Raw genomic sequence first — 23038 nt, 5'->3', positions numbered from 1 at the left:
TGGAAACATTTGCAAAAATAATTTGGAAAGTTCATATTATGTTCTACGTACATCTTTTGATTGAGCGCGAAAAGAAAACTAAAAAAAAACGTAAATGAAAATCGAGATTGAGGGTCGTATTCCAGAACTCTACTCAATGCTCAAGTCAGGACTTGAGTATGATTTCAAGCACTGGAAATACGACCCTAAGGGCAAGGACTTGAGTATGAATTCCAGTGCTTGAAATCATACTCAAATCCTGACTTGAGCATTGCGTAAAGTTCTGGAATACGAGCCTTACTGATTTCATAACAGCGAAAAAACCTCCAACAACCACACCACCACCACTTGTTGTTGGCTCCATCGTTTTCGTTCAGTAACTTCAACTTTTGACAGGTTTCAACGTTAAACGTAGAAAATTAAAGGAAAAATATTTATTATTATTAATACAAAGATCGAACACTCAGAAAAAATTCCTTCGATCCGGCCGGATTTTAACCGACGTCTTCTAGCATACCGTGGCAGACGCTATACCGACTAAGTTACGGAACGAATCAGCGGACCTCACGAATTTTTCTATGTGCTTGTTGTATCTTCGTATTTGGTTTTTCAACGACTTTTTAGTCGTAGCGCCATATATGAGAAATCTTTACAGCTACCGGCCCTGGCGAGAGACGTCGCTATTCACTGTATTCTAAATTTTTATTGAATTGATATTCAATTATTTTTTGTGAAAAGACTTCACTAGTTTGTTATAATAATTAACACAAAAATATTTATTTTTCTGAAAAAATATGATTTTTTCAAAAGGGACATTTTTCTATGACCCAACATTAGCCAATGACCAGTAAAGTTGCTAATATAAAAAAAAATCATTGGCTCTATTCTTTTCGCTCCGGATGGAAAAAAATTCTCTTCCTACTTTCCTTTATTTTCTCTTTTTGGGGCATTTATCGCTCCCCTAACTAACAATAAAACGGCCTCGTGAACTTCGTGAATGGCAATATAATTATGAAGTTTCGTGGATTTTACAAAATCTTTATATCAAATATAATTTATAATTTATCTTTATTTTTTTCCATCCTCTAAGTTCCTACTAGTCAAGGTTTGACAGGTGTCAACGGTCAAATGTGGAAAATATAGGAAAAAAAAATATTATTGTTTAAATTCCTTATGAATTTTTCAAAATGGAAATTTTTCCATAATCCTACACTGTGTGCCTTCGCTAGTGCAGGCACTTTAATACTGTAAAAGCCATTAAAAAAATGTAAGTCGAAGATTTGTCTCTTGATTAATTTTATTAATCCTATGCCAGGAAACATATGTTTAGAAAAAAAAGATTGTCAAACAAATTTAACAAACTAGCGAACGTAATGCATTTTACACTTTTTTGTCTTTAAAACGTATACAATTAACAATAATAGTTTCAAAAATAAAGCCATTACAATATTGTAGTTTCGTCTAGCTTTGTTAAGTTAATTTCAAGGTAATGGGTGAACTAACTGTAACGAACTTGTTTGAATCACATACGATATTTGCTGATCACAAGGATCTCATTCACGATGTAGCATACGACTTCTACGGCGAGAGGATGGCTACTTGTTCCAGTGACCAATCTGTTAAAGTAGGCAACTTGTATTTTAGACATTATTGATAATATAATATTACTGTTGATATAATTTGGTAAGGAACACGAGAATTATGCCGGTATTTTTACTGCAACCTAAGGGACCGATACATTTTTAGGACAGTACGTTTTAAATGGTATTGAAGAGAGCAACAGACTTTTACTACCACATTTGGTGCTCCTTCGAAAGAGCAGTGACGGTTTTGATGTATCCAGGATATCTCCAGTACCATTGACCATAACTTCCTTTTATGGTCTGTTTTCCTGGGAAACTATCTACTTTTTCTACTATCTCTTCATTTATGTCTGTCACACACAGTTGCAGTGCCACTCAGAGCTTTAAATCACAATGATCTGAGCAGTCCAGTAGTGCAGTCCATTTTGGGTAGTCCATCCACTGTACGGCTAATGTGCAAACAGAAATGAATAATTCGCACGGTAGTTAAAACTGGTGTTCTAATTAACTTGCCGGTTTGTGGACAATGATAGTACAGGACACCCCATTTTGCTATGTGGATCTCAAAGACACAAACTACGGGCTTTACTGTGAGATTCCCATCTGCTTTCTATGTACTTGCCGTGTACCACTTCTCAGTAGAGAAGTATCAACAACATACTGATAGATTGTATGTTGTACATCGAACATTTTATATTAAATCTAGAAGCTTCCTGGCATAAAGAAAATAGATATGGCATAATAAAATTTAAAAAACTAATTGTTTGATTCAGGTGTGGGACTCTGATGGCCGTGGGGACTGGCGGCTCACCGGCAGCTGGAAGGCACATCACGGGTCAGTGTGGAAGGTGACATGGGCTCATCCAGAGTTTGGACAGGTCCTCGCCACCTGCTCCTTTGATCGTACTGCTGCCATTTGGGAAGAAGTTGGTAAGATGAATTAAGGTCATTGAGGAAACATAGGGATTTTGCTTTGTTATCTCATTGCAATGGCTTGCAAGTAGCAATTCAAACTCATATGAATACATTATTATTATCAATTTCACTGTCATTAAGAAGAGTGTTAAAATTACAAATAAAAATATTACTAAAGTGATATACCAACCACTGACTAACAACCACTAAAGGAGTATACTGCATAAAAGAAACTAAAAATACATGTTCGGTTTTTTCTAAATACTTGATAAATAAATAAGTTATGACATCTCAAAGTTTTCTGAGAAATTTTGAACGATATTGACACTCAACTATTGGCAGTGTCAGCGAGCGTGCGAGTTTATTAACCTCGGTAGCCGAACGGTCAGCTCTGTGGGCGCTGGTGAGGAGGTCCTGTACTCGATTCCAGATAGGATAGGGTAATTGCTGTGGTTGTTGCTGGCCCTTTATTTTACTGTAAGAACTTACGTCCGTAATTTTCGAAGCACTGCACTGTCAGTTTTTAAAGTGTCAAATGCATCAATAATGTTTGATTGTAGTTCGTCAAAGCTTTGAGCTTTATTGACATACACACAGAGTTTAACGTCATACACCTCATAAAAAATCATGGAGTACTGCTAAAATTGTGCTTCGTTCTTATACCTCATACAGTCTTCGAGCGGAAGATTCCAACCGCTTCCAATAAAACATGAATCAGTCATAATGCTCCCGATGAGAATAGATTGTTATGCAAAGAAACACACCCATACCCAGTACACGTTTTGCAATTCTCAAATCTATTAGCGATGCGTATGCATCTGCGTCGCTTTGCTATTTTGAGGAAACCACATGTTAGAAATTATTGGGAAATATTAACATTTTAAAACAGCAAAAAAAGAGGGAATTTTATTTTATATTTTATTTTACTAATGTATTGTATTACTGAATCTTAGGCACGGGAAAATATGGACTGTGGATTTTGTTATCAACCTGTATGAAGGATGAAATAATTAGAAATTTAAAATTGGTATTTTCCGCAATCTCCCAAAAATATGCATTATTATAATAGATTAAGTATTATTATTCGGGTATTTTATACGGGCCTGTGTTGATAAACGACCTCTTGTGATCTCAACTAATTACAACTACTATATAGTGAAGATTTAACTGTCGGATTTACTGTTTCAATTTTATTGTATTTACCACCTTTGAAAATTTTAACTTTAATTAATGTTACAAAATTGATTCCTGAAAATTCACAATAAGTGACGTACAAAGGCAATAGGTGAAGACCTAGGCCCTTGGGACTGGTGGAGGAGTGCTAAGGTAAAAAGCTTGTATGCGTTTAGCTTCGGAGGTGTAGGGTAAAGAAGTATTTGCCGTACATACTTATAGCAGTAGGAATAAAAACAAGAGTTATAAATAAAGAAATATAAGCTTATTCAAACTACAATGCCTTATGGCAGCTTTAGGCAGCATTCAAGGGTTGAAAACAACTTTATTGAAGAAAACTGGCAGATAAAAAGTACGATTTTATACTTGGGACAAATGAGAACTATACTTGTGTGTGTCAGCTAAATTGTCTTATTAAGTAAGTACATTGAAAGATTATTTTTAAAGGGGAAACAGCGGCACCAGGGCCGGAGAAAGGCCTGCGCACATGGGTGAAGCGGTCTAATTTGGTGGACTCCAGAACATCTGTGACTGATGTAAAGTTTGGACCCAAACACTTAGGCCTCCTATTAGTCACATGTTCAGCAGATGGCATCATTAGGTACGTCTGTAACCTATTACACATAGTATTCCCTTGAGAAGAATTAAGAATTCTTTGGGAATGCTTATTGTTAATACTTAGACAATATATGAAATTCATTTTAAAATACACTAGCAGAAAAAATAATAATAAATAAAAGATTAAAAGAAAGGCATCCGCGGATAATCTGCATAAATTAAAATATCCGCACTCATCGATGCTGATATTTATTACGGATGTTCGAGTCGTGAATAAATCTAAAAGGCACGCTGGAATAATCTACAAACCTTCCAGAAACAGATTGTAAGCCGAAAAAGCAACTCAGCTGTCGTTTTTAACACAGGCAGTTTGATTGTTATCAGGCAGATTGATTCTTTTGTTAATAAATGTCACAAAATCATTGAAATAATAATTAATTACAATACCAAAGAAAATAAAGCTTTTTTCATGTAGATAGATTCAAGTAAGGATGTACATTTTTGGCGTTTACATAAAATCAGCATCTGGTGATGTGTAAAAAACCTGCATCAGCAACAACCCTGAACGGAACCAGAATGTACGGGCCATGGTTTTATTATTATTAATGAATTCACAGTTTTTAGGTGTAAATAGCTATTGATATATTGGAATTTTATACAATAAATTCCTTTTATTGACAACATATCAAAGTACAAACAACCTGTTAGCATTTACCGAAGTATGATTTTTTTAAACTACATACCACTTTGTCATTTGTTATTTCGCTTTTGCAGAATATATGAAGCTCCAGATGTTATGAATTTAGCCCAATGGACATTACAGCATGAAATACCTACCAAAGTATCGATAAGCTGTCTGTCTTGGAACCCTTCACTTTCCAGGTGAGTTTATTCTAATTTAGTCAGTCAGTCGTCATATTTTTTATTTATTTATTCAGGAAAATATACAGACTTACACAAGCATTACAAAAAAATCATTATATTGCTAACAGACCAGATTGTACCTATAGTGTATATATATATATAGTATTGTGTTGTACTTATAGTGATAAGTACAAATATTAGAAATTTTGAGTTTGTACAATGGACACTTATCTAAAACGAAAAGGGTTGGTGATATCTTTAAATTAAAAAAAAAAAAACTTTTTGTTTTTTCTTGGGTTTTTGCGGTTGACTGAAGTAAATCAAAAACCTACATACAGGTTTTTGATTTGTTTTTAAAACAGGAACATTTATACATAAAACGTAAACAATGTAAAGATATAGTAGTCCTAATGGGGTCCAATTTAATTTTCACATTCTTTGGTTCTGTTGTTGAAGACTTGCTTGGAGACTATTAGAAACAATCCTAAGCGTTAACAATGTAATTGGTTTTGGCGTTTTTTTTCTTTTTTTAATGAAACAAATTATATTCATGGATTAATTTTTATTCGCATCACAATGTCACAGTCTATTTGTGATGAAAATGTACTTTATGTTAAACAAATACTAATTTTTAACATAAAATTTGAATTAAAATAAAATTTTGAATGAAAATAAACCGACTGTTCTTAACAAAGCTCCAAATACATTAGACGCGTTTATTCGACACGAATTTCATCGCGCTCACGCCGCACAGCGACCGCGTGCATCTAACTGTCACAAACATGGCAAAATACACTCTATTTACTTAGCTTTTACGTTTTAACTTAAACGAACGTCTGCTACCTGGGTGGTCACCGCGTGGCTGACTGCCACGCGAAAACTTTCGCATCGTGTAATTGGGCGTTGAGGGTTTTTACTTAGGGAAATCTGCCTTCCCAAGAATCAATTTGACGATTTCAAATGTAATTTACTGCCCTATAAAATAAAGATACACATCGACTGTGAACTGGCAGCCGGTACTATCTGAATTTTGACAACTTTACAGGATGAAGAAAAAATAATTTACATAGCACCTGGTTTATTAAATAAAAATACGTAGTGTACATACATACATGCGTAATAAAAATATTTAAAAACTACGCATTTTCAGTCAACCGTGACCGTGAGACCTGTAAAGGGCCCAAAACGTTGGTTTTAAATCTGGATTTAAATCCGGAAAAATAGTTTAATTTCCTATGTGTAACAATCGTGAAAACCTAAGAACTCGATACGTATTTTTATTTAATAAACCGGATGCTATATAAATGACGCAAACAATGTTTTTCTTCACCTGTAAAGTTGTCAAAATTGAGATAGTACCGATTGCCAGTTCACAGTCGATATATTTGTATTTTTGAATGTTCCTGAGAAAATTATATAGTATATCTCTGAATAGCACTTAGTTATGTAAGCTATTTAAACTAATAATTAAATATTTAAACTGCCTCCGTGGCCGAACGGTTACCATGCCGGGCTGCCACGCAGAGGTCTCAGGTTCGATTCCGGGGCCGGGAGAAACATTTGTATGGCCTACATTTATTTCTCTCGTGAGTTTGGGTGTAATTTGTGGTTGTCTATGTGTGTGTCCATGGCACCCGCGACACAGGGTTTCCCTAGTGCGGGGCTATGTTGAGTGTGTGCGTTATTATTATATTATTATTATAATTGTCTCCGTTCTCTACAATATTCTACGTAACCCTATGTCTCCCGGGGATCTCGAAAGAGCGTATCAGCTTTCTCAGGTCCTAGGATAAGGTCCTGTCGCTCTCTCGTTAGGTTCCAGTTATCTTTTCCATTCTTCAGTTCCGCGTTTTTTTTTCTCTCCTTCACTAGTCATGCGGACAGACTTTGGAATAGAGTTCCTATTACTGCTCACGATAGTAAATCCTTAGAAATTTTCAAAATAGAGTTAAGGAGCATTATTTCTTGAGTGTTCAGTGTAAAATGGACGTTACATGTATTTATCTAACTATTTATATAGTTTTAATAATTTAATGTTTTTGATATAATTTTTTTTTATTACGTAATTTTTGTTTTATTGTGCACTTACATAAACCCGTTATTGTAATTATTGTATCCTGTATTTAGGTCTGCAGGAAGAAATTTCTGTTAAAAATAAGCAGTACCAGTTTGTGTTTTCCTTGTTACTAAATGTGTTTTTGTGTTTTCCTGTGCAATAATTGATTAAATTATGTATATGTATATTATGTATGTATATATACTATGTTTTTTTTTTTACAGAGTAAACCCTCCTATGCTTGCTGTGGGATGCGACGAGCCTAACACCTCGACAGCAGTAGCTAGCGTGCAAAATGACAAAGGGAATTTATGTAACGGAAAAGTCTTTATATACGAGTAAGAACATTTACAATTTTTTGTTTATAAGCTGCTATGCTAAGTGGGTATTAAATCCACAGTCCCAATTATAACTTTTTTTGTTATATAAAGTGACGGGACGAACAAGTCGTGCACCTGGTGGTAAACTACACGCCTATCCATAACAGTTGCAGTGCCACTCAGAGCTTTAATTCGCAGATCTGAGGGGCACTGTTAGACATAAGTTGACAAGTCCCCTGTACCATGTAATGGTTCAGCACCCTTACCCTTCAAAACCGGATCTCAGCAATGCTGACATTACTGCTTGGCGGCAGAAATATGTAAGGTGGAAGTCTTCACTGGATGAATTAATTCACAAGAAGCTCTACTGATGCAAAAAAACTAACTAAAAACAACTGGATATCTATATCAGAAAGAACCAGAATAACCGACATTAGACAATTGCAAAACTTAAGTGGCGGGGCGCAGTTCTCGTAGAACAGATAGCCGACGGACACAAAGAGCTCTCGAGTGCCGAGCGAAAGAATATCGAAAGACGAGCGTGAGCAGACCCAGACCATCCACCTACCTATGACCTATGAAATAATTCACATTGCCGCGAAAGGGAGTGAATGCGAATTTTGTAACCATAAGGCTACAAACTGGACGACAGCCACTATCGGCGCGATGGTGACAACCACAGAACAATAAATACGGTAGAAGAGGTTAGTTAGCGTCCGACGCGTGCCAACTGTAGGTCTCGTTAGACCTACTTGAGCTCAGACCGCCATTTTCGCTTTGTATGGTATGGTTGTGTTTTCTATTTTTATTTTTATTAGTTCGTCGTAGTCCACCTACTGACCGCAAGATGGCAGCACGTTGAATAAAATTTCAATATAAAATCAAAACGTCGTAACTTGCAGTAAACGAACTTTCAACGATTTTGCGACTGGGTATAAAGTTTAAATTATATCCATCAAATAATTATATATTTAAATTGTAGAGTTCTTAGGTTTTCGCGATTGTTACACATAGGAAATTAAATTATTTTTCCGTATTTAAATTGAGTTATAAATCGAAAATTTCAAACAAACCAACGTTTCCTGTGACCACGGGACCTGTAAAGGGCCAGAATCGTTGGTTTGTTTAAAAAAACAAATATAAATAATCCAGAATTTGATATATATTTTTAAATTAGAAACTATGACCAATCATTATCAAGATTTCATAGTGTTTATTATGTGTGTGTGTGCGTTTTCGTAATAGAGGATGAAGGCACTTCCATCGTTTTTTTCTTCCGTGGCGACAACGACGCGAACAGACCAGTTTCACCGCGCCGCTGGAAACTGGTGAAACTGGCTTGTTCTCGACAGGCTCGGTTTGCATTCATTGCAGTATTTCCGGCAATTTTCACCGAAATTACGAAACTCATAGACAAAATCTGGATAATTTCTATAATTACGCTCGAATGACCATGGAGACGTTTGTCTATATTCTTGAAAATATGACGCCAGAATTGGAATCCGACTTCAATTATGAACGAATAGTATCACCAGCAGAAGAATTAACGCTGATCTTGGGATAAGTAAAGTAACAAAACATATTTTAATCAACTTGATTGATCGAAATATAAATGTAGGTAAACAACAGGACGACACTACGACTATTATAACGCACATCCACCGCGCGACTGTCGTGTCTCGCCGCCCGCGCCGCTGCCGTCAGAACAGCGTATTTAAACTTAGGCATTTTGATCAAGTCGCGCGAGCCGCCGTCCGCTTCGCTGCTGCCGCCGAGCCGTTCGCTGTCGTCCAGTTTGCAGCCTGACATGATGAACTTTATCTGAATCGTGTAATGTACAAATTAGATACGAACGACCTCGGTGGCCTAACGTTGGTGCTGAATGCGGAGGACCTGGTTTCGATTCCCGGTAGGACCAATTTGGGGACTGAAAATTTCTAAATTGGTTCAGGTCACGGAAGAAAAACAATGGACGTGGCTTAAGCCTCGATTATATTGTTATAATTTAAGCTACGGAACGACCCAGCAGACTTTACGAATTTTTCTGTGTTTGTTGGAGATATTCGTTTCTGGTTTTAAGTAATGGTAGCTGTAAAGGTATCTCTCTGAGTAAAGAAATAAATTTCTCACAGATGGCGCTACGACGAAATCGTTAAAAACCTAAAACAAAGATTTGCAACAAACACATACAGAAATACGTTCGTTCCCTGACTTGATTGGCAAATAAGAGCATCTGGCACGGATTGCCTGAGGATACTGGTTCGAATCCAGCCGGATGAAATTATTTTTTTCTTAGTGTTTCGATCTTTGTTATAATAATTATAACAAAGTAATTTCATAGTAAGTTCATACTGCCTCCGTGGTCGAACGGTTACTATGCCGGACTGCCACGCAGAGGTCCCAGGTTAGATTCCCGGGCCGGGAGAAATGTTTGTATGGCTTACATTTATTTCTCTCGTGAGTTTGGGTGTAATTTGTGGTTGTCTATGTGTGTGTCCATGGCACCCACGACACAGGGTTTCTCTAGTGCGGGGCTATGTTGAGTGTGTGCGTTATTTATTTATTATTTATAGTAGTAGAATTTGTCGTAATTACTTATGGTGTATTACCGTGACTTGATTAGATACAGCGAAGCATCGCGAAGGTGGACGCGGACGGACTGCCTTTCGTCGGTGCAGGAGCCCGTCAACGACATCGCGTTCGCGCCCAACCTCGGCCGGTCGTTTCACCTGCTCGCAGTGGCCACCAAGGACGTGCGCATCATCAAGATTGAACCGCTACCGTAAGTAGAGACTTTTGAATAGTTGTTAGTTCGTTTTAGTGAAACTCGCAGTTTTTAGAAAAGAGAAGAGAGGCAGAGGAAGACCGAGACGAAGTCACTTAGATCAGATAAAGGAAAAAGTTAATGTCGTGTCGTATCAGGAAATCAAAGCTAAAGCGCTAAACAGAGATTGGCGATTACCCCACCGACAGGAGCCTAGCTCTTAAATAAGAAGAAAGAAGCGTACTTGGGTACATTTTGTGTTCTTCGAACTAGTTTGTAAGTTTACGAGACTGCTTCGTCGCGATGGTACGCGTATAATACTACGTTGTTGTGAACGACCTCTCAGTTATGATCCAGCCGTGTCAACGGCGGGCGTGTGCCGCTGGCATCGGCGAGACTGGAGGCGTTCACTTGCGTATTTCGCTTGCTTGTGTTGGTTGGGTACAAGGCGTAGAAATCTTCCATCCGCACAAAGGTCTTCACGAACTTTCCGCTTTGCGTTGCGGAGAGACTTGCGCGCATGCGCGGCGCTTTTAATTATATGGACGTCGGGTCCGCGCTAAAAAGTGTCCGAACTTATAGGGCGTTAAAATCGTATACAGAGCGTCATTCACGCTTTAGTCTTCGTTTGTTCGACTGACAGCGAAGCAAGCAAAATTAGACAGTACTGCGATGACATTACAATTTAAATCTAACGTTTTAGCTTTTTCATATTCCTTTACATGTCACTACGTTTAAATAGGTTGACTTGGGACATTTTTTTCGTGGTTTTTGTTTTAGACCCGTCGTCCATTTATTTGTAAGTCAATGCCTCTCCCGGTCGGAAACTGCGTCTCTTCCGAGTCGAGGCGCATAATTGCGATTTACAACCGGCTCGGAAACTTTTGACATTTCAAATCGGAACAATAGGTGATTTAACTCACAAATTAGAAAGATATAGTAGGAATCAGGTTCATCTTCTCGCTCGGAAACCCATCTGATTTCGAGACTGGGATGGGCTACCCGATCGGTTCGGTTCCGATTGGAATTAAAATCAGCTTGCTGGGTCAGTTTCAGTTCAGGGTTCAAAGTGATAATTTTATTATCATTGATAGTTATCGCGATAATTATTCCGATAACAATAATTATCTTGATAATTTTAAAATTAATTTCGCTAGCATTTTTGAGGATTTTTGAGGGAGGCAATCTTTTAGGCCTTGGGAAAGGCGAAAGTTTAACGCGCATACACTCATACTCCGCACCAGGGAAACCCTGTATCGCGGATGCCATGGATACACACATCAATCACAAATTACACCCAAACTCACGTGAGAAATAAATGCAGGCCATACAAATATTTCTCCCGGCCCGGGAATTGAACACGACACCTCGGCGGTCCAATACTGTTCGGCCACGGCAATTTATTTACTGTCTGATTGTGTTAGTATTTCAATTTAATTTAAATTTTTCTTTTTTTTTTTCATTGTTGTCCATTTTTATGACAGGCCATGGCAGAATATCAGCGAGTGCTATGTAATTAGCATAGTCCTCAAATGTTGAGTCATGGACCTTATTGACACGCTTTTTTTAGGAAATGAAACTATTTTTCCTTAATAATATTTTCATTTTCATTTCCTTAATTATACTTAATAAATTTCATTGAACTTTATAAAAATTCATTCAATAAAATAATTTGTAAAACTTAATGTAGTGTAAATTGGAATGTTTTCTTTGCAAAATTAAAAATAAGATATTTAATTAATAACTATTGTAACTATAGTGAAAAAAATAGGGTGGTTTGCATCAATATTAGACATAACTGGTTGAAGACTGTACCACCTAAGTCAACCGTGACCATGGGACCTGTAAAGGGCCCGAAACATCGGTTTGTTTGAAAAAACAAATATATGCGATTTAAATCCGGAAAAATAGTTTCATTTGTTATGTGTAACAATCGTGATAACTTAAGAACTCGATACGCTTTTTTTGTTTCCTTATTTGTTTTTGAACGAATTATTTGATATTTTGTAATTGTTTGTATTTTATAATGTATTTGGCATGTCAAATAAATACGATGTTTTTTTTTAATATCGATGATTTCGAACCCTGCTCTTATTACATGGACATCAAATATTCCTGACGGTAACATCACAATTCTCAGCCGTTTCTGCTTTGTACGATTTCGGCAGAGATTCGGCGAATGTCGCGACGGCGAACGGCGGTTGTGGAGTGCGCTTCAAGACGGAAGTGATGGCAGCGTTCGAGGAGCACTATTCGACCGTGTGGCGTGTCTCGTGGAACGTGACGGGCACGCTGCTCGCCTCCTCCGGCGACGACTGCTGCGTACGCCTATGGAAAAGTACGTACCTGGGTACCTACCGTGACTTTACAGATACAGTTGGGTCTAGCTGCCTCCGTGGGTGGACGGTTACCATGCCGGACTGCCACGCAGAGGTCCCAGGTTCGATTCCCGGGCCGGGAGAAATGTTTGTATGGCTTACATTTATTTCTCTCGTGAGTTTGGGTGTAATTTGTGGTTGTCTATGTGTGTGTGTCCATGGCACCCGCGACACAGGGTTTCCCTAGTGCGGGGCTATGTTGAGTGTGTGCGTTATTTATTTATTAGCGTTAAATTATACTTACTTCTGTTGACCGATAGGGACGCTGTACAATTTGTCATACAAAATTGTGAAATATATTACCGTGCGGAAACAGCAAAGGGTCGTGGGTTCGAATCCGGGCTTGCATCACTGAGTTTTCGGAATTTATGTGCGAAGTTCAATTTGAAGGAAATCATCTTCAGGAAATCTGCACACAAGCAATTTAATGACGTGTATAGTAGTAGTAGAGCTCCTTGAGAAAGAGTTCATCCAGAGTACTGTCACTTCAGCTATTTCTGCCGCCAAGCAGTAATGTAAGCAGTGGCGGATTTGCAGTCTTGGCCGCCCTAGGCCCCAGGCCATGTAGTCAGTACCAGCCGCCCCTTTCTCAGCACTCATATACCTACTGGTAGACATATCTATATTTTATAAATAAAATGTACGAAAGTGATTAACGAAGATTATGGCTGCCGTCCGCTAACCAAGACGCGGCTAAGTGACAAAATAGTTTTTTGAGATATCATAAAAACCATAACCCCGTTTTCAGAATATTCAAATTGTTTCATGATGTTTCAGCTTTGCATCGTTAGGGTAAGTTCCGATTAATCGAAAAACACGTTAACTAATTTTCATTGTTCTCTATTTTTTGCTATTCAAAACGGTTATTTGACGGTTAGTGGACGGCAGATTGTTATGCGATGCGGTGCAGTGCGGCCCGCCATAATGTGCGTGAGCCTTTAAATATTTAGGTACTTTTGAGTTATTTCTTGTAATCATCAGTGAATTTTTTGTCACAATTGGCCGCCCCTAAAGTCTGTAAATCCCTATAGAAATAAAGGGATTTATTTAAGGTATAAAAAACCGTGAGAAACCCAGTGAACATGTTTGACTTTTGTCTCCACTGAAATCTGCCGCCCCTAGGATGCTGCGGCCCCTACGGCCTATTTATAAATCCAGGACTGAATGTAAGCATTACTGTGTTCCGGTTTTGAAGGGTAAGTAAGAATACTGGTGAAATAACAGGCACATGGGACTTGTCAACTTGTGTCTCAGGGGTAAAGAAATGAATGTGAAGTTAGTCAAAGTCAATCAATCATTTATTCCATAGGTAAACATTTTACATTTGAAATCGTCATTTTTAAGCTAATTTTTAAACTACTGCTCGTTCACTACGCTGACCTCCCTGAGAAGAACGAGCAAGAAACTCTAGGGATTGCTCTTTTCAAATAAACTTAAATGCTATGGAATACACTTTGAATCATAATTGTGTGGAATCTAGACTCTTGTTGTCTTTCTATAGTTCTTTGTCTAAAACATACTCTTCAATTTTGTAATATGACTTTTTAATTAAAATACTTTTAATGTAAGTTTTAAATAGAGGAAATGATAATCTTATATACATATATATATTTTCCGGAATCTTATTGTAAAAACGTACACAGTTCCCCGTAAAAGAATCGTTTACCTTAGTTAAACGAAATCGTGGTGCCGTGAGTTTGGACTTATATTATGGATGTCTTCTTTCTTAATGAAATTATGTATATTTTTTATGTATTTTTTTTTTATGTATATTATACGCGTGGGAATACGAGGCCTATGCCTAGCATTGGGACTATATATACTATGGCGACCTTCACTGTAAACTTGTGGTAGATGCACTGCACCTTCAGCAGTAGGCGTCAAAACGATCAAAGTAACCAAAAATAAACATTCAATTCCTGTATCTAATATTACACAACATTTTTATGCTCACCATACCTACGTTTTCAGAATGTCCTATGTGGTGAGTTAGAATGGCGGGTGTATCTTAACAAATCCCATCAAATTTAATACCAAAAAATACCTAAATTGTAATATTTAGCAAGGTTCAAACTTGAACTTCAAAGTAATAATTATCATAAAATGCTATGTAGTGGTGAAATTACAGGCACATGGGACCTGTCAACTTATGACTCAGGGTGACGGGCGCAGTGGCAGTGTCCATAAGATCTTCGCGATTTAAAGCTTAGGTTTATAAAACGAACTTTGATTAAGCCAAAATGGCGAACTAAGCAGTACCGTAGTGTGAAGAAGCATTTGGCCAGACCGGCAAAATGATAGTGACGGAGTGAAGATATTTGTGTTTTCCATCCGTTACTCTCATCTCTGGACTGTATTCGCACTTTCCATCAGGCGCGGTGCAGTCATTTTGCCGAGTCACAATAAAAAAAAAACCTTCCTCCGTGGCCGAACGGTTACCATGCCACTGCCACGACTGCCACGACTGCCACGCAGAGGTCCCGGGTTCGATTCCCGGGCCGGGAGAAACATTTGTACGGCCTACATTTGTTTCTCTGTAAGTTTGAGTGTAATTTTTCGTTGTCTATGTGTGTGTCTATGGCACCCGCGACACAGGGTTTCCCTAGTGCGGGGCCATGTTGAGTGTGTGCGTTATTATTATTATTATGTATTTGTACATAATGATTAATGTATTTAGAACTATGTTTATGAGAAATACGAAGAGGAGACATATTTTAAAGTATTTCGTTTTAATTCAATATAGATAATCAAATCCGGCTATTCTTGTTAAAATGTATAAGAATAAAAATTGATCTCGATACTAGTAAACCAACCAGTATCGAGAGCCTTCTTTATTTAATATAATAAATAATATTATAAAATAATATAATATAAAATAATATTTTCGTTACTGCCTTCTAGTAATCATTAGAATATCGTAACATCCACAATTCAGTCATTTTTGGCACAATTTTGTCTTCTTTCACAATCTATCGATAAAACTATCGACAACAATTACAGAACTATTTAAAATTTCATGAAAACACCACCTTGTGTTGCCACCTACAAATGTCATTTTACTCAGTCTTCAATAAAGACAGACTATAAATATCCCCTAAGTTACAGCGTTACTGTTCTGTGTTGTCATGTACAATATAGAATATTTAATTCATTAATTCTTCCATGAATTGAAGGAATTATAATATTTGCTAAATTGTTATGTCACATGACATCGGTTGTGTTTTTACTATGTTTAGAATAAATGTGGTTTTGCAGTGCAATACCTGAACCAGTGGAAGTGCGTGGCGGTGTTCAAGAATGAGGCGGGCGCAGGCGACGCGCAGCCGCAGGCCCGATCGTACACCACCTACGTCCGCATGGCCGCCATGGCCAACCCGCACCACATGCCGGTCTATTGACCACATCGCTAACCCTCAACCGGTGAGTCACTTCACATCTTACTTTAGACCGGACCCAAATAAAAAACATCTTGTGCAATTAACTCTTTCTTTTTGTCGCAGATATTCGTCTCTTCAGGTGCAGTTTTCATATAGGCGGGGTGTATCCGAGTGTCTTAGGGAGCCACTAAATTTATCGATGCAGTACAGCACTAGGCGGGTTTGAATTTTCGATAGTATCACCATGGCTCAATGCACCTGAAGGCGTCCGTATAGTGAAGGCAGTCGAACGAAGTTATCCGAATGGTCCCGATCGGTTTTCTTCGACGTCTATCGATAATTTAGACCGATCGATGGAACTCGGGAGACTCGCTATTATAGACCAGGGTTGTTGCTGATGCGGATGCTGCTTTTAGGAATTCAAAAGAACGCGAAGAATGTACACTCTTACTGTATCTATCTATATGAAAAGCCCTTACTGAAGCTTTCTATTTTCTTTAGTATTGTAATAAAATATTATTTCAATGATTTTGTGACATTTATTAAGAGGGAGCAGAGGAAAAATTCCTAATCTTCGATTTGATTTTAGAGGGGTATATCCACTTTAAAAATAAAAATAAAATATTGTATGAGTAACTACACGATATGTTCAAGCATAGACACTAATCAGAAACAAAGTTTCCCCGATAGATAAAAATCACGAAATGACATCTAATTTTCACATTTTTTCGATTTATCCTCGAAATGCTACAGGTTATTAGGACAAAAATTAGATAATTAATTATATTTATGCATGATCGAGAACTGTCACTACGGATTTTTTTTAAACCCCTTTAGTTTTAGAGTTATTCCGCTAAAACGAATTTGGTACTTTTAATGCGCAAAATTCAACATCTCCTGTCGCATGTCACGCGAACTTCAGGCATATATTTGTTTCACAAATTTGGGCGGAGCCAACGTCAATACTTTTTTGGCATGCTCCCTCTTAACAAAAGAAACAATCTTCTTGAAAACAATCTGCCTAGCTTAATCGTTGTAGAATTTTATACGTACGTACGTTAAAAACAACAGCTGCACTGCTTTTCCGGCTGACAGTCTGTTTCTGGAAAGTTTGTAAATTATTCCAGCGCGCTTTTAGGTCATGTCAGGACACGAACATCCACAATGAATATCAGCATAGATGAATGCGGATGCTGATATTCGCAATAACCGTATTCTGGACCACAGCGCACTTTTCTATGTGTGCGTAAATTTCGAGCGGAAAATGACTATTTTTTTTTCTAATTAAAAGATTGCACGTGAACAATCAATGAAATTTAAATGTATTACGATTTTTTCAACCGCGTATACAATCAAGTGTAACTGTCAATTTTGCGAAAATACCAACGCCACCTAACGAATTACATCAAAACGTGACGCTCAGCCTAAACGCCACGAGTGTGGTGATACGTGATTCAAGTTCAAACAGACCCCACATCGATAAGTGTGGCGGCTCCCTTTGCTACACCATCGTGTATTAGCCGAAAACGATCGCTCGGATTCGCGCATTTGTAAATTGTCGATTATTGTCGCAGTATGTTCAATAAAATACTTACACACGAGCATAATATATCACTCTATTATTTAGATCTATATCTAAAACGTAAAATTCATTAAGTACTACAATGTATCAAATAAAGTTTGTCCAAAATTCACAGTCCATGCCTTGTACACAATAGAATAAAACTGTTTTATTCGCTTAAAATTACAATTCGAGGTGTCACATAAAGAATTTAAAGGAAAAAAATCTTACAAAATAAGTTAGTCGAAAAATATAAATCACTTCATGGGCGCGGTCCGCCGCAGGCGCTGCAGGTGCGAGCTTTCCTTGCTGCCCGGCGCGCGCGTTGAGAACCAGGACACCTGTTGACCCACAACGAGTTTAGGTTCCGATTCAGAAACTGCTTCTCCAACAGGGTTTGATGTGAAAGACGACATTGAAAAATAAAAAGTTACGGGCATTTAGAAAGAAGTAGAAAAGACATAGCAATAGCTGGTGACGTCACAATCATTAATACCACCATGAAAGTTACATACTACTGGATTACTGCTTAGTCGGTTCCTGAGGTAGCTGTGCGGTGCGGGAGGAGTGACATTTTACGTAACAGTTATGTCGCGTTCCACGCGGAATAATTTCAGCAAGTTTTTTCTGACGATATTTAATAACAAACTGATTGAAAATAGCACCAAATGGCTTGTCTATTACCGTTTCCCATAACATTAATAACAATGACTAATTTGGTAGGCACTCTTGTTAATCGACTTTCTATTGAATATCATATGTCAACTGCTTCCGTGGCCGAACGTGGTTACCAGAGGCCACAGGTTCGACTCCCGGGCCGGGAGAAATATTTGTATGGCCTACATTTATTTCTCTCTGAGTTTGGGTGTAGTTTGTGGTTGTCTATGTGTGTGTCCATGGCACCCGCGGCACAGAGTTTCCCTAGCGCGGGGCTATGTTGAGTGTGTGCGTTATTATTAAAAAAAAATCGTCAGAAAAAACTTTTTTAAATTATTCCGTGTGTAGCGCGACATAACTGTTACGTAAACTGTCACTCCCCCCGCACCGCGCTGCTACCTCAGGAACCGATTCAGTTAAACGATATGCCTGTAACGAACAACGTTTTGCTGAAAACTCATGGAGAAATTCCTATAAACATGCATTTTGTTATGTATACAATTTCGTTACAAAAATTCGCCAATGTAAATTGAGCCTAACCATACATCCTGTGCACTAGGGATGCACGATTTTTTGCTTTGAATCGATTTTCTGGATCGTAACGGATCATGTCTCTGTGTCGGTCCACAGATCGGATCGTATGCTTTTGAATAGATCTCATAAAAATCGGAAATCGTTTCAAATATTAAAACACCTTATTTATATCATAATGATATCATTGTCATAATAATAATTAATGTATGTTTTTTCTTTTTAAGCCTTTCAGGCCTCAGTCGGTTACGAATTTCATTTAGAGTCATATGTCAGTGAAAACAAATGTTCAGGTGGCACAGAAGAAGCAACAACCGCCAAATACTACACTATCGTACTCAGATGTTTCCAAACTAGTTTTCTTGCAGACCAATGTAAAATAGGAATAGCATTAAGATTCAGTAGGGGTTCACAAAAAAAAAATTTACGGTTTGGTTTAAATTGTGAATACGATTTAGGCCACTTGATTCGCCTTGATGTTGAATCGATTTTCTTTAAAACAGCAATGAAATGAATCGATACAAAAAATCGCTAGATCGCATACACTTGAATCGATCTTCACAAAATTGTAATCCTAATATCTCGATATGCAATATGCATCCCTACTGTGCACTTAAAAATTGTGTCTTCAGTTCAGCTCGTAGTCACTATCCATGAATTATCGGGACTGTTTTTTTATGATAGCAAGTGACAGGGCGAACAAGTAAGCGACACGCGTGTCCATAACAGGAGCAGTGCCGCTCAGAGTTTTAATAGCAAAGATCTGATTCAGGGCATTGCCTCTGCGCCCGTCCCCCGAGACTTATGTTGACTCCATATGCCTGTAATTTCACCGGTACCCTTAGCTTTTAAAACCGGAACGCAGTAATGCTTGCATTACTGCTTGGCGGCAAAAATAGGTAAGATGGCAGTAAAATACCCTGGACGAACTCTAATCACATAAATACCGTTAGTTATACTGTATTAGATACTTACGGGCATAGCTCTTTCGCTCTTGCACTGGCTGTTTGATGATGAGTGCGGACTTACAATGTTACTGCGAAACACAAAAAGTTATTAATATAAATTTATATGGTTAAAGAATATTTATTTCCCATTAGAATATACATTCACATATTCAAATTTAAAATAAATAGAAGAAACGCATTAACAATTATTAGCAGTAAAAAAAATGTGTATAGGCCGACAAAAATATATTCCATCACAGATACGCAACGCACGACAGCGTACTAGATGCCACAACAACACAATCAGAAATGTGTAAGCTTAGTTTCTTATATTTCAGTAACTTGTTATTTGCATTGTCGGCTTAATGTGTTCTAAATAACGGATACAAAGAGTGACTTGGAGTGGTTGTCACCACCAATTATTAATTAATTGAAATTAATTTTAAGGAAATACTTTTACTGCATTGTAGGATAACACTATTCATATAGAATGCTGAAGTTGGATTTTAAAGTAATTCTAGTGACGCCATGTAAAAAAATGCAGCAGATAACTAACCTTTCACCAAAGTAACCATTTTTTAATAAACTACGAACAATTGCTTATTTTAACTAAAGTAGATAAGTTGATACTTTTATACCCGGTGGAAGAACGGTTGCTGCAAAACATCGTAATGACATCTGCACGTCGAAGCATAGAACTATAGACATTAGACGCTGGACCAATCACTGTGAAAGGTACGGGCGGACTGAGCCCTGTGAGCACTGTGAACGCAACGAGCGTCTACGTACATTTGATTTACGCGCACCCGCATCCGCCGCCACTCTGAATAAGGCCTTCCACAACATTTGGAAAAAGTGGGAGGTCCCCAACTCGCACTGATCCAGTGTGGGCTGTCAATGACTTAAACCCACTTCTTAGTGGAGACCCGTACACGGCAGTCGGATGTTAACGGGTTGTATAATGATAATGATGAATAAGGGTTCATATGTATTCATATTTAAAGAAGAAACATTATGTAGATGTAATAAGAGTACAATAGTATATTATTTAAGGAGGGACTAAAACCAGCCAATATATACCCGAGGTGGTTAGCCACAAGAGTTTCAGCATGGGTGTCTATTACTCAGAGGGTTTATTTAAGCATTTAGTCTTGAGGTGAAAACTTTACTTTGCACTTCGATTGCGAGAAAATAAATAATTTATTTATTTCAAAACGTTTATGCTCTACAACTTAGAATAATAACGCATAGAATGATAGTTTCATATCAAACGAACTGTCACAAGTGAGGCAAAAATCAAATTCATGTAGGCTAGTTTTAGTAGCACGTTAATTTTCGGTTTTAGTGAATATTTATATAAAAGTACAAGTTGAAACGCGTTACTTCCTTGTGGAATGTGATGTTGGTATCTATTTTATGTTTGTCTGACGTATTTTTACACTCATTTACCGCACATTTCGTCAGTTTTAGCTAAAATTCTTGATCTGTTCGCGGTGCAAGTTGACCTTGAGCACTGACGGCCCGCCCCCTCGTGTAGGCCCTTTGGGAGCGCTTCAATTTGCCTCACTTAGCATGTGCGGGCTAGGTTTCTATGCGTTATTATTCTAAGCTCTACAATAAAATCACGAACTAAAATTGTGAAGTTTTCGCGTTTTTTTTTCTAACTAGACGCAGATACAACAAACGCAACAAAATGCAAAAAAGCCACAATTAGCGGTTTTGGCAATTATGAGCGTCTTTTAAGTGCTACGTCGCGTCACTAAAAAGGCCCCTAGATAAAAACGCATTAACGCGGGAAAATTATATGGCGCCACCGTCTATGCGGCAAAGGCACGGAACTACGAAAAAAAGTCTACACACAGGCAACTTTATTTATAGAATTTCCACAGCGCAGCGATCTCTGTGAAACTGTAGACTGTTTATTTACTTTGATGAAATTATTATAATGTTATATTATAATTATATTTTTTGCTTTTGTGATTAAGTGTTGTATTAGTTGTAATTATATTGTTTCACTTATTTAACTTTTCTTCTTGGTACAAACTAGAGCAAGTATTGGCTGTTTGAGTTTGTCTAGGTCACTCGAAGTAAATTTAAAAAAATAGGTACTTTGCGAAAAGTAACGCCTACAAAACAAAAATACATAAGAAAAGACTTATAAGCATTCAAAATTACTAATTTATTATTAATTAATATTTTAACATTAGCTAGTGCACTTGTAAATAATCAGAACATACCGAAAAACAGATTAAGCGTACAAAATTACCATGTAATGGACACTACGCCACGGAGCAATTAGGATGAATGACTGATAGACTCATTGATTCGTTAACCCGTTGACTCGTTGATCGATTGCTTGACTTTTTGGTTCTATCAACGAAAGCTCTATCGAACAAATCGACTCATTCGAAGAACAGTTCGATGTGATTATATAACAAAAAGAGGATAAATACATAATCGCGTTATTCAAAATAAGACTAGCTCTAGGTGTTTTCAGAATTTTATGTATTATTTCGTTTCGGAAATATAAAATCGAGCAACGGTCAATTTGATATCCACATAGGAAATGAAACTATTTTTCCGGATTTAAATCGCGTATATTTGTTTTTTCAAACAAACTGACGTTTCTTTCTGGTAACGGTTGACTGAGGTGGTACAGTCTTAGAGGAAGGGGGGTACATAGAGGACCTCCCCCCGGAGATAACCGAGGGGGAGATGGACTGGGCGGTGGAGCGGTTGCGGGGCCGGAAGAAGGCCCCCGGCCCGGACGGGGTGGCAGGGCGGGTATTACGTCTAGCCCTCAAGCACCTCGGGACCCGCCTCAGGCAGCTCATGAACGAGTGTCTGAGGTCGGGAACCTTCCCGAGGTGCTGGAAGGAGGGCAGACTCGCCCTGATACCCAAACCGGGCCGGCCTGCGGACTCTCCCTCGGGGTACCGGCCCCTCGTCCTACTGGATGAGGTGGCCAAGATCCTGGAGCGCATAATCGCCTCCAGGATCAAAACCCACTTGAGGGAGAGAGGCCCCGAAGTGTCGCAGCGTCAATTCGGGTTCAGGGAGGGACTATCCACCCTGGACGCCGTGGAGGCGCTGCGACACTTCGTGGAGGAGGGTGGCGCCAGAGGGGAGGGTGTGGTGGCGGTGTCCCTGGACATCGCCAATGCATTTGGGACCCTCCCCTTTGCCGCCATCAAGGAGGCGCTGAGGTACCACAACATCCCGGGGTACCTCAGCCGTCTAGTGGGGCACTACTTAGAGGAAAGGGTGGTGCTCTACCAGACGAGGGAAGGTGGGCGCATGGAGTGCCCGATGAGGTGCGGGGTACCCCAGGGATCTGTAGTAGGCCCTCTACCATGGAACCTGGGGTATGATTGG

At 38.4% G+C, this 23038-nt stretch overlaps 2 protein-coding genes across 2 annotated transcripts in view; one reads left to right on the top strand and one right to left on the bottom strand.

Annotated features, from left to right (window-relative positions):
* Nucleotides 1-1403: 1403 nt before the first annotated feature.
* LOC113230971 (nucleoporin SEH1) lies at nucleotides 1404-16511 on the top strand. Its single transcript, XM_026465085.1, has 9 exons — nucleotides 1404-1603; nucleotides 2336-2492; nucleotides 4098-4251; nucleotides 4983-5090; nucleotides 7353-7466; nucleotides 10072-10230; nucleotides 12381-12550; nucleotides 15846-16010; nucleotides 16091-16511. The coding sequence occupies exons 1-8, from the start codon at nucleotides 1469-1471 to the stop codon at nucleotides 15986-15988; spliced, it is 1140 nt and encodes a 379-aa protein (XP_026320870.1). The 5' UTR covers nucleotides 1404-1468; the 3' UTR covers nucleotides 15989-16010; nucleotides 16091-16511.
* An 894-nt stretch (nucleotides 16512-17405) lies between these two features.
* LOC113230709 (serine/threonine-protein kinase MARK2-like) overlaps nucleotides 17406-23038 on the bottom strand; it is a 13739-nt gene continuing 8106 nt past the window's right edge. The window contains exons 10-11 of the mRNA XM_026464759.1: nucleotides 19692-19752; nucleotides 17406-17869 (exon numbers count right to left, since the gene is read on the bottom strand). Of these exons, the coding sequence (XP_026320544.1) occupies nucleotides 17786-17869; nucleotides 19692-19752 (145 nt within the window). The 3' untranslated portion in view covers nucleotides 17406-17785. The remainder of the gene's footprint in view (nucleotides 17870-19691; nucleotides 19753-23038) is intronic.

This window comes from Hyposmocoma kahamanoa, unplaced genomic scaffold (assembly GCF_003589595.1).
Source record: "Hyposmocoma kahamanoa isolate Upper Pololo Valley unplaced genomic scaffold, ASM358959v1 64, whole genome shotgun sequence".
Taxonomy (NCBI): domain Eukaryota; kingdom Metazoa; phylum Arthropoda; class Insecta; order Lepidoptera; family Cosmopterigidae; genus Hyposmocoma; species Hyposmocoma kahamanoa.
Note: the sequence above shows the minus strand (reverse complement) of the source record. Positions and strands in the feature narration are given on the sequence as shown.

Bases quoted from the DNA above. Each gene is read 5' to 3' on its own strand.
- LOC113230971 (XM_026465085.1), top strand. From the start codon at position 1,469: ATGGGTGAACTAACTGTAACGAACTTGTTTGAATCACATACGATATTT. The intron at 5,091-7,352 runs GTGAGTTTATTC...TTTTTTTTACAG, and splicing joins TGGAACCCTTCACTTTCCAG to AGTAAACCCTCCTATGCTTG. The intron at 10,231-12,380 runs GTAAGTAGAGAC...CGATTTCGGCAG, and splicing joins ATCAAGATTGAACCGCTACC to AGATTCGGCGAATGTCGCGA.